General features: G+C 45.0%; 1 protein-coding gene across 1 annotated transcript in view; it reads right to left on the bottom strand.

Moving 5' to 3' along the window:
- Positions 1-16,187, bottom strand: part of HAPLN3 (hyaluronan and proteoglycan link protein 3) — a 52,411-nt gene that overhangs the window by 13,546 nt on the left and 22,678 nt on the right. Inside the window, exons 3-4 of the mRNA XM_088452655.1 lie at positions 6,961-7,332; positions 1,973-2,275 (exon numbers count right to left, since the gene is read on the bottom strand). Coding sequence (XP_088308781.1) covers positions 1,973-2,275; positions 6,961-7,332 — 675 coding nt within the window. The remainder of the gene's footprint in view (positions 1-1,972; positions 2,276-6,960; positions 7,333-16,187) is intronic.

The raw sequence follows: 16,187 nt of genomic DNA, 5'->3' as shown, positions 1-16,187 counted from the left end.
ACTACTAAGGGCTGTGCTGGGGGGGGAGGACTACTACTAAGGGTACTGCTGGGGGGGACTACTACTACTAAGGGCAGTGCTGGGGGGGAGGACTACCACTAAGGGCACTGCTGGGGGGGACTACTACTAAGGGTACTGCTGAGGGGGACTACTACTACTAAGGGCAGTGCTGGGGGGGAGGACTACCACTAAGGGCACTGCTGGGGGGGGGACTACTACTAAGGACAATGCTGGGGGGGTGACTACTTCTAAGGGCACTGCTTGGGGGGACTACTACTAAGGGCACTGCTGGGAATACTACTAGGAGCACTGCACACTGGTGAGACCACTACTGGGGGACACTGCATAGAGGGGGATTACTACTAGGGGCACTGCTGCGGGGACTACTACTGGGGGCACTTCTGGGTGGGACTGCTGGGGTGGGACTACTACTGGGGGCTATTACTGGAGGCATTACTGTGGGGGGACTACTACTGGAGGCATTTCTGGGGGGGGACTACTACTGGAGGCATTGCTGGGGGGGCTACTACTGGGGGCACTGCACTGGTGGGACCACTACTGGGGGCATTGCACTGGTGGGACCACAACTGAGGGCACTGCATAGGTGGGGATTACTGCTGGGGGCACTGCATAGGTGAGGATTACTGGTGGGGGACTACTACTGGGGGCATTGCTGGGGGCGGACTACTACTGGAGGCTCTGCTGGGAGGGACTACTACTGGGGGCACTGCTGGGGGGTTAGGACTGGGGGAACTATATAAGTGGGTCTACTACTGGGGGCATTATGTAAGGGGCACTGCATAGGGGGACCACTACCTGGGGCCCTGCATGGGGGGGGGGGCATCAGAATTTTTTTGGGCAGGGGGGAGCAAAATTTATAGTTCGCCTGTGGCCAGGTGGTAGCACTGATGTTTGTGAACAGATATAGCTATTATAGTCATACCCCCCTCCCCCCCCCCATGTAGTAATTGGTGTGGTCCCTCCTACGGGGAGATCAACTTTACCTCACTGAAGCTTCTTTCAGCACATGAGACTGGAATTATCAATGTAATTTAGGGCCCATTTCAGAGATGTACACTAATGCTGCCACCGCTGTCGTAAATTTCTATGCAGCGCTGTGCGAAAATATGTAAATGTTGCAGCGGCCGGTATATGTATTGAGATGGCCACTGGTGGCTTCGCAAATCCAAGTGACTGCGTACAGAGGCGCAGCATTGGTCACAGATCAGCTGATTATTAGACTTCTCAGTAAGCCTATAGTCGCGCAGAATGGGCGCAGAAACTGAGACGCTGGAGACATTTTGTACTGTGGACGGGATTGCATTTGCAGGCAGAGAAACGCCTCAAGAATGGTCGTGACACTCCTGAATTTGAGTCTCCCACCTCCCCCTGTTGCCGCCCACCAACTGTCCCTGTCTGTCAATCACTTTGCGAATAAATCCTCACTGTGAGCGACAACGAACATTAAACTTGACATATGTGCAGTGCGACCCAGACGCATGTGCAGATTACCGATAATCGCTCAAATGTGTCCATCTCTGAATCAGGCCCTTAGATAGGACAGGAATGTAAATGTGACACCCAATTGTGAATGAGCCTCAGCCGTCTAATCATTTGCCTCAGCCATCCAATCATGTGCCTCAGCCATCCAATCATGTGCCATATTCACTTACTCATACGATCACTTTCATAGAATGTCTGGGTCCAGTGCTGTGAGCCTGCAGCTCACATAACGTAATGGTGCACAACCCCTTTAAGATAACAAATCCCACAAAAGCACATAGATATATATGTACAGATACAAATGAGAAGAAAGGGCAAGCAAAAGATTTAGGCATGTTCTGTTCACATGATACTGATGCACAAGAGATTGAAATCAAAATCACCTCCAGTTTCCATATGTGTCTATGGATGGAAAATAATTAGACATAGATAATACATTTTCATTTCGGCTTTGCCTCGGAGACCTCACCTTTCAGTGCAGAAGAAAAGCAGAACACATCATATCTGTGTAAATGTTTGTGACGCTCTCCATAGTTTCTAACACCAGGTGCCATCTCCTTCCCACCGCAGGGTTCTCTGGGTAAAGTAATGGGGTACTGCACAGTACCATCCATTACCCATCCTGCATTGCACCAATCCAGACCTTCTTCCCAGGCTGTAAACAGCTGCTCAAATGAAGCCATCATAGCGTCTTGTTCCTCACAGGCTTTCTTTGCTTCGTGGTAGTTGAGCTGGTACCTTCCATAATGAGGCTGATACGGATAGACAACACCTGCACGGAGGAGTATTTCATTAGTAAAACAGTCAACATGACATTAAACACATTATGCTAGTTGTAAATTTGTTTTAAAAAAAACTAAATAAAAACTGTTTTGCCTCTGATGACTTTTGAACAATCTACTGTAGAGCACTGAGCAAATATTCCATATAGCCATTGTTTTCCAGTTCCCTCAGATTTGAGGCACACAGACACTATACACCCCAGCCCCCCACCTTGCCCAGTAGTACTATCAGGTAGAATAATGTACCAATCTAGAAACTCATGTTCCTCACTATGACAATTTATTCAATTTACATTATAACGACAGTAATATTGAATGTCTAAAATATGTGTCCTATATTGTGCTGCCAGAAAATAAATTTACCTTTATTTATGGTTATTATTTAGAAATTGCATATAGTTGTTTTTTCTTCCTTGCAGAACCCTTTTGTGTTTCAGTATGTTTAGTATACATGTCTCGAATAAGCGCTTATGTTCTAATACAGGTATGTTTATGCAAATTACAAATACAATTTTATTTTGTTCATTTACGTTTAAGTGGAAGCTATTCTCGCTTTGTCTCAAAGCATATTTTCAAATATTTTGTAAACAGTGACATCCTGTGGCTGATTTTAGGAAGTCTACAAATAAAGGATTTACTATAAATGAATGAATTAGATTACAGTGGGATAAAAGGTGACTAAAACCATTCCACAACAAATAATAGAATATTAGGCTATGTTGTTTATTTACAAGATGGTACAAAAGCCTGAATTTCCACACAGAACCGACAAATACAGAATTACAATGTAAACCCAGAGGCGTTATGAGCAGACCTATTCACCTTGTACTTTTCATTATTTCTATGCCTACTGTTTAAACACTATAGTCATATTAGGGGTTTCTGTGCTAATTAAACTTTACCTAGCAGAAGCCAGGGTGAAATCTAATAAGATACCAACAGCTGCCTATCAGTAGTTTTTTTTTGCCAGCAGTTCTTGTGTTTGCTTAAATTGCATAAAACCATTGAAACTACAAGGAGAAAAAATATCTTCCTTACTTATGTGGCATTTAACAGCCACATAAGGGGGATCTAGGAATATCAAGGATTACTGAATGTAGAGCACATGGAAAGTTTTTCTTTAGCATATAAATCACTGAGGAAGCCTGTGAGTGGGGCTTGTGTAGTTTCATTAGTATGTACATTCAGTTGTGATGTCCTATGAACAGGAAAGGTAATTACCTGGGCAGGACATTGAAAAACAAAGTCTTTCATCTATGTCTGCATATAGTTGTCTTGAGGATGCTTACTTGGCACCCAGCATGGAAGGGAGTGTTCAAAAAACCATTTAATCACATGGTGTGAATAAAGATTAACAGCGATCAAAGACTTCACCATATTTTATTTGATTTCAATTAATAATTGGTATTTCCACCAAAGCTAGGAGCTTCCAAAATCATAGAAATATACCTGAAGTCTATATGCTTGTCAGGTGTGATTTGAGAGTGTGGTTTGGGAGAAAATAGGTAGCTAACCAATCATACAACCCAGAGCAGTCGTGCTTACAATCATTTTATTTGCTCTATGTTAGACTTGGGGGTACAATTTTAAGATGTGGGCTGGACCTGAATTTTCCTGCCGTTCCACATGCCAGGACTAAGCAGAATGAAATTCTGAATTTTTCCGTTTTATTTTGAAATTGCAACTCAGGTTTGTTTTGGGGAGATGTACTACAGTGCATCTGGAAAGTATTCATAGCGCTTCACTTTTTCCACATTTTGTTATGTTACAGCCTTATTCCAAAATGGAATAAATTAATTCTTGTCCTCAAAATTCTACACACAATACCCCATAATGACAACGTGTAAAAAGTTTTTTTTAGATCTTTTTAATATTGATACTGTGCTCATTGGGATCTTCAAAGCAGCAGATATTTTTCTGTACCCTTCCCCAGATTTGTGCCTCGAGATAATCCTGTCTCGGAGGTCTACAGACAATTCCTTGGACTTCATGCTTGGTTTGTGTTCTGACATGCACTGTCAAGTGTGGGACCTTATATAGAAAGGTGTATGCCTTTCAAAATCATGTCCAAACAACTGAATTTACCACAGGTAGACCCAATTAAGCTGTAGGAACATCTCAAGGATGATCAGTGGAAACAGGATGCACCTGAGCTCAATTTTTATTATTCAATTTGCAAAAATCTCAAAAAAACTTTTTACACATTGTCATTATGGGGTATTGTGTGTAGAATTTTGAGGACAAAAAATAATGTATTCCATTTTGGAATCAGGCTGTAACACAGCGTTTTTCAACCACTGTGCCGTGGCACACTAGTGTGCCGCGAGTGGATGTCAAGTGTGCCGCTGCAGTCAGCTCAGTGCACTTGTACTGTAGTGTGTTTTTTTCCTGAGGAGGCCAGTGTACAGTATGTAGTGAGTTTTATTCCTGGGAAGCCAATGTGGTGTGTTTTATTCTTGTGGAGGCCAATGTGTGTGTATTTTTTTATGTGGGAGCCAATGTGTTTATTTTTTCATTGGTCACGGACTCCGCATTGCTGGATAGTGTGCCTTGGCAATTTTAAAATCTTGTGTAGTGTGCCTCGAGTTGAAAAAGGTTGAAAATCACTGCTGTAGCATAACAAAATGTAGAAAAAGTGAAACGCTGTGAATACTTTTCTGAATGCACTGTAAGCTCTGGAAAGTGATAAATTAATAAGTGATAAACCACCAGCCACTCTGCTCCTAACTGTCATGTTACAGGCTGTGTTTGAAAAATGACAGTTAGGAGCTGAGTGGCTGGTACTTTATCTCTCACCAATTTATCACTTTCCAGAGCTTAGTACATCTACCCCATAATCTGAAACCCTTTTTTAAAATGTTACCAAAACTGTGTCCTTAAATGAGGGATAAGCTAGTTCACTACAGGACAGGTATGTAGGAAATGTATGTGTATTTCTAAACCCCATATGATTAAATATTTGTGGCAGTTTCCCACTGTAGGTTGTGCATTGCATGGAAGAACAGTGGACGTGAACACCCAGAGAATAGAGAAGAGAGGAAATGACGCTGGGGAGGATGCAGAGGTGAATGGAAGTTGCACATACATTACTGAAAAGAAATGGGCATGAAAATATGTCAGCACCAGGGGCATATCTATAATGGGTGCAGAGGGGGGCAGCACCGCTCACCGCACACCCTGCACCCATGTTGTTTAAAACTTACCTCTCCGAGGTCCCGCGCCGGGTGTCAACGCTATAGAAAAAGCCGGAAAAATGGCTGCCGCGGCCATTTTTCCGTCGTTTTGTGCATGCGCAGTAGACTCCAGGCACTCTAGTGCCCAGAGCCTACTAATGCTCCGATGGCCGACCAGCCTTGTCAGTTGGCTGGCGGCCGCCGAGAAGAGAGGAGGGGGCCCCGGATGGGGACTGGACACGGGCCCCCTCCTCTCTAAAGACGCCCCTGGTCAGCATATGCAGAGCTGTACACACCCTGAGAAATGCACACTTCTGCATTAGGACTAGTCATCATCAGTGTATACTTGCACCCATTCTATATTAGGTGGAAAAAATACACCTCCTAACAGACGTATATACACCACTTACGTGTTGGTCTACATGGCTGCATTTGCCTAAACGCAGTTATTTGTGAGAAAACAATTTCATACCCTTGTCCTGCCTCTCCGCTCATATAATGCATTCTTGTAGTTGCATGCGCTCATTTTCTGAACATGAGCAGTGCAAATTCATCCAGGTTACGTAGAGCAAACCAGCATACAGTATGTTCAACTCAGCCCCACTATGGGGCATATTCAATTGGTTGCGAGAATAGCAAAAAACCCGCACCTGCGAGGTCTCCTGCAGATGCGGGTTTTTTGCTATTCAAATAGGTGCAGATTTTTTTATTACGCGCCGGGAGATTTTTTATTCTCGCACCTCCAGAGCAAGTGTTATTTTTCCTAAAATCGTTAATTTTAGGAAAAATCTGCGGAACTTGCTCTGGCACCCCGGCGGTACCCCAATTAGCTTAATTATTCCTTAATTACTTACCTTCTGCAGCGCTGTCTTCTTCATCCAGCGTCAGAAGCCGGGTCTTCTGCAGCAGGGTGAGTATGTCAGTGTGTGTGAGTGTTTGTTACTGTTTTTAAGTGTGTATGAGTGACTGTGTGTGTCTATGAGTGTGTGTGTGTGTGACCCCCGGTTTGTGTGGCCCCCGCAGTGTCTTTGTGCCCACCCCAGAATGGGATCTTGGAGAACTACATCTCCCAGCAGCCCTTGCCCCTCCCAGCAGCCATTGGGGCCTCTCAGCAGCCCCCGGGACTCCCAGCAGCCCCCTATCCAGCGAGAAGACAGAGGGGAGGCCACCAGTAGCCGCGGAGACCACCGGAGACCCCTGGGCAGGTAAGTGCAGAATTCTTTTTTTTTTTTACCAGGCGCTGGGTTTTCAGAGCTGAAAACCCTGCAACCACTTTTTTTTATTGGATACCGTGGGTATCGGGAGCGTGCATACCCGCAGTAATCCAAAATTGGGCATGAGGGGCCCGGGGTTTTTTCCTCGCTAAACCTCGCGCCCAATTGAATATGCCCCTATTTATAGTGACAAATGCACTAATGCTGATGTCTACTGTAAGCACGCAACTTCTACACTAGTTTAGCTACAGAACTGCTTATGCAGGATAGCGTTACAGAGATGCTTACCTCTCAATTCCAATTCCACTATGCCGCTTTCATCTTCCAGCCCATCTATGATTTCACACTTGTACTTTCCATAATCCTCCAGACGTAAGTCATTAATGACAAGGGACACCTCATTTGGGGTATTTTGGCGCAAGTGAACTCGTCCTTTGTATTCTCCAAAACTACGATGCCTTAAACCAATAGCCACCAGCACATCCCTCTCCCTGGTGTTATCTTTGTGTAGTTTGGACCACTTGATGCGGAACCTTCTCGGTGACTGTAACTTTGGCTCATAGTGAAATGAGCACGGTAGTGTGATGTTACCGCCACGGTAGCCAAAGAGGGAATCCTCTGGTGTATTTACCACAAGCTTCACACCATTGAACTGAATAACTGAAATACAAATGCACAAGACAAATTAGAATAATTAAAATTATAACAGTAACAAACTTTCTATAACCCCTATACCCCAATGGGCCCATGTATCAAACAATACGTGACTATGCTCAAGGATTTATTATAAAGAGAGAAAACAATTGTGATCAATGTTTGAAATGCAAAAATCCTAATTGTGTTAATAGTGTAAAATAAAAATGTTTGTATCATAATAATAACATGGTCCCTTGCTATAACAGCAAATTGAAGCCTTTGATATGATTTGGTTACCTACTAAACATCATTTATTTAATTTTAAACATAATAATACAATGATCAAATGTAATAATTCTAAATATTAGAATTATTAGGACTTCTGGCACTAAACGTCCCACTTAATCTTTGAAGACAAATGTAATAATGCATTCCCTCCTCCATCTGTACCACTCTAGCTATTGATGTAACAGCTGTTTTTAAATGTATGCTTTTAAATGTAACCACTAGATGGAGCCAAGTTATAATTTAACATTTGCAAACCCAGCAGAACCCCACACAGTATTTTATGTCACGCTCAGCTTAACCTCATTCCTTACACAGGACCACCTTGGTGAATTCTAATATGCTTACAAACTACAGTAAGTGGCCCACTGGTCCTTGTAAAACCAACATATCTATTGATAACTAATTATTCAATTATACAAAATTGTGCCCCGAATCCCATATGCAATTTGCATTCACTAAAAATACTGCAATTGCAACTGTATACAAAGCGGCAACTATCTTAAGATGCGTACCTGTAGGCAACAGCAGCACATGGGTCTTGTTTAAACCTAGAAAACATCATAGGGGAAATGTACTGAGCCAAGGAGAGAGATAAAGTGGAGAGAGATAGCAGACCAGCCAATCAGCCTGTAGAATGACAGTTAAAAGCCGATTGGTTTGTAATTTACTGTATCTCTCTCCACTTTCTCTCTCTCTTTACTAAAATGCGGGTTTATAAAAGTGGAGGTGTTGCCCATGACAACCAATCGGATTCTAGCTATTATGTTCTAGAAGGTGCTAGATAAATGATAAGTAGAATCTGATAGGTTGCTAGGGGCAACATCTCCACTTCTATAAACCTGCACTTTACTATACATCTCCCCCATATTCACTTACGTGCCACCCGTACCCAGGTTTCAAGCCACTTCTATTATATGCAACAAACGCATTTACTATGTAGCATCCACAACTCAGCCTCGTGCACGAAAAAAGGTTTTGTTTAAACACACACACAAAAGCATAATGCAATGAAGAAGCCACCAATCAGCGCCACGAATCGTTCACAAACAACAAATCAAAAGCAGCTCGCTGGATTCAACACTGGTTTTAATGATTCCTAATCGATGATTCTCGTAATACACAGGCACAGTCCACAGAGAAGATCACCATTTGCAGGGGCTGGCTGGCTGGCAACTTTCAGCCTGGGGGGCAAACATAAGCCAGTGGCCCCGGCTTTTCTTTCAGCATATTGTGAAGCATTAAGCAGCTTTGTCCCGAAAGGGTAATGCTTGAAAGCAGCATCACCGGAAAACCCTGCGCCCACCCTCCCGCTGGCGTTACTGGATAAACGCTCAGGGGGAGGGCAGGTGCGCGGCAATGCAGCACACTCTATATATTCACACACACGTGCAATATTGGTGATAAGAAATTATAATTATCGGGACTAGGAACCGATAATTAATAAAAATGCTGCTTTGGGGACCCATATTATTGTATATACATTGTATAAATACAAATATTATATATAATCTTCACACAGCTCCCCCCCACAGCTCTTTCCCCTCATATAGCTCTCCCCTCCTCACACACAGACCCCCCATCACACAGCTCTCTCCACTTACTCATATCCCTCCATACAGTTCTCTGCCCACTCACTCAGCTCCCCTGATCACACACACAGCCTCCAACTCTCAGACCCCACCCCCTACACACACACACAGGGTTGCACCCACAGATCCCCCACCACACAAAAGATATTCCCCCATTCTCAGATCCTCCTACTCACTCAGTACCCCACACATAGATCCCCCACCCCTAATACAGGACACACGTTGGGAGATCACCTGCTGAGCCTGCATTACATTGAGAGATCAATGCCTCTGGGGTGTGGGCATGGCGGGAGCAGTGAGTGCCACTCCGCCCACACCATGCCCCCCTGTCTGAAAGCACTGATCTCTCAATGTAATGCAGGCCCAGCCGGTGGTCCCCTAACCACCCGTCCGTGTCTTCCCTTCTTCCGGCAGATAACCTGCACAGAGTCAGCAGCACATATCTCCGGGGGCTGGAGCAATGGAGGAGGGAGCCTCCATTGTATCCTGTAGTTCCACCCCCTAAGCGCACCGCCCGGCCTTACATGAGCAGAGGGAGAAGGCGGAGCTGAACAGCCTCCAGACAGCTTCAGGACAGGAGGTGCGGTGCACCCCCAGACCACACTACATAGGTTCCCCAGTTCATGTATGTGTCTGCCGGTCCCTTTTCTACTTGCACTGCTGCAGCCTGACAGTGACAGCCGGGAGGCAGGCATAGGAACCTTCCCGGCTGTCACTGATATATTCTTATAGAGCGCAGCGGCGGCCCCTAGTGCTGGACAATTGTACCGGCCCGGGGGTCAGATGGCACCCTGCCCCCCAGCCCAGCCCGCCACTGACCATTTGCATTTGTTATAAAGTTACAAGTGGCCCTAAAAGACTACATCATGATACCATGATGAGCTAAGGTGCAATTTTAACACCAGCCTTAAATTAGATCTACTGAAAGGAGGAACCAACTAATACAGACTTTTGCAGAAGGAAAATCAGTATTTTGTAATGCATTTCCTCCATTTTGCTGCACCCCAAAACTTGCTGCCAGAGACAGCTCACTCAGTTTTTGTTATTATATTTTATGTTATTCATCCAGCAACCCAAAGAATGGCAAGATGTCAAGTCCCATCGCTCAGCTAATATATTTATAAGACTGACCACTAAGAGGGCAGTTTCCGGTCTTCCCCTCTGATGCCTCAGCTCTGCGAAGGCAACTTTTGAGCCAGTGTTTGTGGAGCAGGGCCGTTTTAACAGCATTCTAGGCCCGGCCCCTGGGCAATGCAATGCACTGGGGCCCCTTCCCACCAATTCATAGGAATACAAATGTAAACGGTCAATAAAGTTGAACCTTTAGATTTATTGGTACTTTCAACAAAATCAATGTTTAAACAAAAAACCATGATGTAATGTGAGGATTATGGAATCCACATCCCTTTTCCCTTCTCCAGCTCGCAGTGCACTTCCTGCTCTTCACTACAGCTGTGATTAAAGTATGGGGGATCAGGCATTTGTTCCTTCTGTGCATCCACCCAATAAATCTGGCTCTGTGGCTGCAGGCTGGGATGCAGCTAGAGAAAGCTCAATATTCGTAGAAAAACTTGCGCTCCAATCCAATAGTGCTGCAATAACCGCTAGGCTGGTCACTAATACCCGGTTCAAGAACAATTATAAAATACAGTACTTGCGGTCAGTTGCGCTCCTCTGAGGTAAGTACCAATTCTGAACAACAATGTGGTTGATTGTGTCCCAACAAGATCCTGCAATCTTTCCGCTCAGTACTTCATACTCGTTGCCGAGGTTGAAGACTGGACCCTGAAGTACACCTGCAGCCTTTATTTGTTTACATTGTCCTCGCCTATAACCCCATTCTATTGATCCTGAAAAGGACCCCACTTTTTGTTAACATACTTGCAAACAGTTCCATAACTGTCATGGGTGCAAGGAGTGCGGCTGCTATGGTGCCCGAGCTGCATCTGTGGCCCGCTGCTCCCCCTGCTCCCAGTCATGCACTCAAGATGGCCCGGTCCAGAAAGGACAATGGAGGGGGGCCCGGGTGTCAGCAATGTTGATTTGGAGCCAGCAGGGCCTGTTTTACATATACGCTGGTTACGCAGCCGAGTAGGGCACCCTGACCCAGCAGCGCTCAGGAGGGTGCCCGCCGACGTCACTGCCAGACCAATCCCAAGCCACCAGTCCTCTGCTGCCACTGTTAAAGACAGCCTGGAGCCAGCAGGTAAGTCTGAGTGGGGGGCTGTGATGAGGGGGGCTGTGATAGTTGGGACTGTAATGGAGGGGCTATGATGAGGGGGATATGGGGGGCTGTGATGAGGGGTGCTGTGATGAAAGGAGCTGTGGTGAGGGGTGCTCTGAGGGGCTGTGATGAGGGGTGCTGTGATGGGGAGTGCTGTGAGGGGCTGTGATGAGGGGTGCTGGGCTGTGAGGGACTCCATGGGCAGGGAATGAGTGAGCTGAGAGGAAGGTCCACTGAGGGGCGCCAAAATCTATATCAGCTTACCAAAAAAAATTGGCTCTGACCGGCCCTGGGTGCCGGCTCGCCAGCTGATTACTGCTGGCGCACTGGCAGTCATGGAGAGACAGCGCCGCTGGATGCAAGGCAAAAAGAGCTTGCAGACTGGCAGCCAATCAGCAGTGGTGCCTCCTGATTGGATGCTAGTCCGCAAGCTCTGATTGGCTCGCAACCCGCGCCAGGTTAAAATTCTGCCAGTGATGTCTGTCCATGTCTACCACTGCCAGCAGGTGTCCCAGCTGTAATTAGCTGGCGCACCGGCTAATTACACACCTGCTGGCTGCTGATGGCACACAGGGGGCGAGGAGAGGCTGCTGAAAGGACATAGGGAGGTGAGTTGCTGGGGGGACATAATGTGTAAGGGCACTACTATTGTTTTGCATAATGTGTTAAATGGGGTACTACTACTATGTGGCATAATTTGTAAAGAGCATTACTGTGGTATAATGTGTAAGGGGCATTACTGTGTAGTATAAGGGGCATTACTGTGTGGTATAATGTATAAGGGGCACTACTACTGTATGACATAAGGGCTATGTGTGGCATAATCTGAATGGGGCCTGTGTGACATAAAATTAATTAGCTCTGTGTGGGGCAAATGTATATATTTTATTTACCTCTGGGGGGGCCCTTTTAAGATCTTGCTATGTGGCCAACAGAGTTCTAGTTATGCCCAGGGGCACCCGAGAGGGGGGAATGTGTACTATTTACCCAGGCTTGTTGGAGAGACCCGGCGGGGGCCCCAGCCCAATGCCGCCCTCCCTCCCTCTTACCTCTCAGCAGCTCAGCACACGCAGAGCAGCAGCAGTCTCCTCTGCCTGTGGGTGGGAACACTCACATCCCCCCCTGGATTTGTGCCGGGCTGAGGGTCTCACCGCAAAAAGGGTTTTTATTTATAAGGGGGCACCTTCCATGATGGCCACACCCCCTCAGACTTGGTGCCGCTATCTATGACTCTAGATTTAATATGAACTTGAATGGGGTCTATTTACTAAACCTTTGATGGAGATAAAGTGAACGGAGATAAAGTTCCAGCCAGTCAGCCCCTAACTGGGATACATTTGTTGCATTCTCACATGTTTTTGTCAGACTGCCAATTTCCATTGGAGCCAGCCTCGAAACCTGCGATTGTGTGACAGTGTGTGACTCTGACAAGGTTCATACCTAGGTAAAAACCTAATTCTGGTCACACTACACCCCCCTGTCAAATTTGGTGGAGCTAGGTCCAAAACTCTGGCTGTGCATAAAGGACAAAAAGACGGACATACAAACAGACACAATTTCTCGTTTATTATATATATCTCAATAACTGAAATATAAATACATTTCTGAATACAGACAGACCCATGATTGTAAACTCCCACAGTGAATGAGAAGCTGGAAATGTGTTCTCGGTCCGCGAACGTCAGTAATAATTTGACACTTCAACTTAACTAAAACCATATGGACCCATACAGTATATTGGGTCTGATAATATTTCCCTTACATTCAACACTGTCCCTTCTTTGATTTTTTTTTTTCTTTTCTTTTTTTTAGTCATATTAGGAGTAATTTCCAAACAGAAAAGTGTAAAAAGTTGCACATGGTATTGTGCTGTCTATGGGCTTAGGTCACATCCCAGCATACAGAGGTCCTTCACTATTACACACTATTCTTCCCCAGCACATGGAAAATGCTAGGTGAAAGCTACTTTACCTTTATAACCTCAAAGTCATCAAAATGACCTTATCCTGAACAGCTTATTTCATCCTCATGGAAGTATTAAGTAACTTGGAAGCACAGGGGGCTGTTTTTATTTTGACTGTCATATATGCAAACTTATTTAATGCATCTAAGCGAAGGTGAGGGTGATGGAATCATCTTTATAAAATTGGCAACAAAAATATTTTCCATCATTGGCAATCCTGATTTTACCACACTAAAGCATTGGGGTACTTGTGTACTTTACGGACTCATTGCAGAGAGAACCCAATGAATGTTTTAAATGGTACTTGTGTACTTTACGTACACAAGTACTGAAAGTTGTCCCCACCTAAAGAGGAAAGTTGTCCCCTCGTGGGTTGTCCCCACCTAAAGAAGAAAGTTGTCCGCTCGCCACGCTTCGGGCTCGGTGGCTCGCTACACTCACCACAAGGTTATGTACCCCATCTATGCCCACTTGGATGGTAGGGAAAGACGCTGGACACTGGCTGTTGACATCAGGGTCCTCTCCGTGAAGGGGATTTAGACATTACCATGATTGATAATAATAATGATTGTAGGACACTTGAGTTCTCTCTGCAATGAGTCCGTAAAGTACACAAGTACCAGCATTGGTTATGCAGGAGTGTAGTCAGCGTTATAAAAGCAGTTTAACATACTGTATCACTGTCATGGTTGGAGGTCTCAGCAGTAGCAGTTGTCTATGAAATATATATACATCACACATTCTAATGGTGTGAGATTCTGAGACGATAACATTCAAAGTTTAAAGTTACTTTCAGTCACCACCACTCAATATAAATGAACTAAGCTGACCCATTCATTTCTTGCTGAAGACAGAGTCCATCATGACAATAATAACTACATAAAATAAAATAAAAACATGTACTCCAATAGTTGCTCCAAACTTCCTCATTACTTACTCTGGTTTCTGGCAGTTTACAGCTGATCAGTCGCGGATTAACAGGGCAGCTGGGACAGGCACTCAGGGTCCCCCACAAAAAGGGCAGCCCTCACACATAGGGAGGATTGGCTGAAGGACTAATAGGACTGTCTGGAAGCCACTGACACTCTCACGTTCCCTTTTGAGCCCATTACTATCGAGTCTGAGAGAAACTTAGCTAGTCATATGAATGTAATTCCATTTTCTGTATGTAGGGGGCCCTACAAGTTAGTTGCCCTGGGGACCCCACAAACCTTAATCCAGCCCTGCAGCTGATTATGAGGTGATTGCAAAAAAGTCATGCAACATGACAGAAAGTGAGTCTGATATGCACTGGACAGGAAGCTAGAGACATTCCCTACGTCGGTGATGGGCATTTTTATAAATGCTGAAATTTCAGTGCTGTTTGCATTGCAAGTTCGTGTACACACATTGTAACTTCGATGCAGCTGTACACACGAAAACGAGTTATTAGTTTAGTACACACATAGCTGACCCTTGATTGACAGACTTCACCTCCATTCACTTACTTAGATGGATATTAGGAATGTGAGGGTCAAACAAGCAGTAAAACATCAGTAGTATGGCCAAAGGACACATTGCTAAGAACTGCATGAAGCAGTGTTCAGCCACAGAGAGGTACTGAGCAACTTGGAAATGTGTGACCACATTAGATAAACTGGAATATGTAAGAAAAGTTGTGCAAAGTAAAAAGAAAGTGTTGCCCATATCAACCAGTAAGGTCTTTGCATCATTATATTAAACTGCACTAGAAAAATAAAATGGAAATGGTTTCTATAGACTCTTTAACCTTTATCCTTTGCACAGTTTATATAAATACTCCCCAAAAACGTATCATTTTTGCTACACTTCAGCTCGGTGCCCTACTGTACCTCACACATACTGTAATCATCACAAATATAAAACCTTTAGAGATTTCAGAAGTAATTACAAAATGGCACAGAAAAGCTTAACCCATTCCCCCAAGGACAGGGTTGATTAAAGACCTACTGGAATAACATGTCAGTTCCTGGACCCAGAGAGTTCCTCTTATGGTGATCAGAAACAGGTGTCCTGGCTCTGTGTCCAGCAGCAGAGATAATAAGGGGCACATTATAGGGTTGCCACCTCATCCCTTTAATAAGGGACACATATAAATTACAAAGATTCTGTGGCTGGCTGACTTCAAGTCTCCTTTCCACCTGGTTTTAATCAGCCACAGAACATATATGTCCCTTATTAAAGGGATAATCTGACAACCCTAGCCACAGAGCTACCCTGAGCTGGCAGATGACCACAGTCCATTCAGTGTAAAACCAAATGCCAGAACAAGAAGGAGGTTCAATTGAGATAAATGGTGAAGGACAGACATTGCTTCCGTCCAGTGGCATCACTGGGTTTGGTATCATCCAGTGTGCCTACTACTCACCCTGTCACCCCCACGAAAGAGGCGTGACCTCGTGTCTGTGAAGCCATGACCCGTTAAATGACGTTTGGGGGCATGGCCGAGTGCCAAGACTCCGTTCTCGTCACGCTGCTGGGTAACCCCAAGCGCGCATCATTCATCACTGCTATTAGGAATGCTGTTACACCATCCGAGGGAGCGCCACCAAAATAGCAGAAAGGCTCTGTTATTTTGGTGTTATCCCCTCGGTTGATGTCACCCGATGCGGCCCTTAGTGACGCCACTGCCTCCAGCAGATGCATGCTTTGACATTTCTGCCGTGACTGGTTCATCTTTCATGTCTCCACCTTCCAATAGCCACATGGAGTTCCCTCACCACTAGATGCAAGTACTGTACTCTGAATAAATTATTTAAGAGAACAATGAAATGTAGGAAGTACTGAAATAGGAGGT

Source organism: Taudactylus pleione, unplaced genomic scaffold, assembly GCF_031769625.1.
Source record: "Taudactylus pleione unplaced genomic scaffold, aTauple2 ptg000556l, whole genome shotgun sequence".
Taxonomy (NCBI): Eukaryota; Metazoa; Chordata; class Amphibia; order Anura; family Myobatrachidae; genus Taudactylus; species Taudactylus pleione.
The sequence above is the reverse complement of the archived record's forward strand: the minus strand, read 5'-3'. Positions and strand labels throughout refer to the sequence as shown.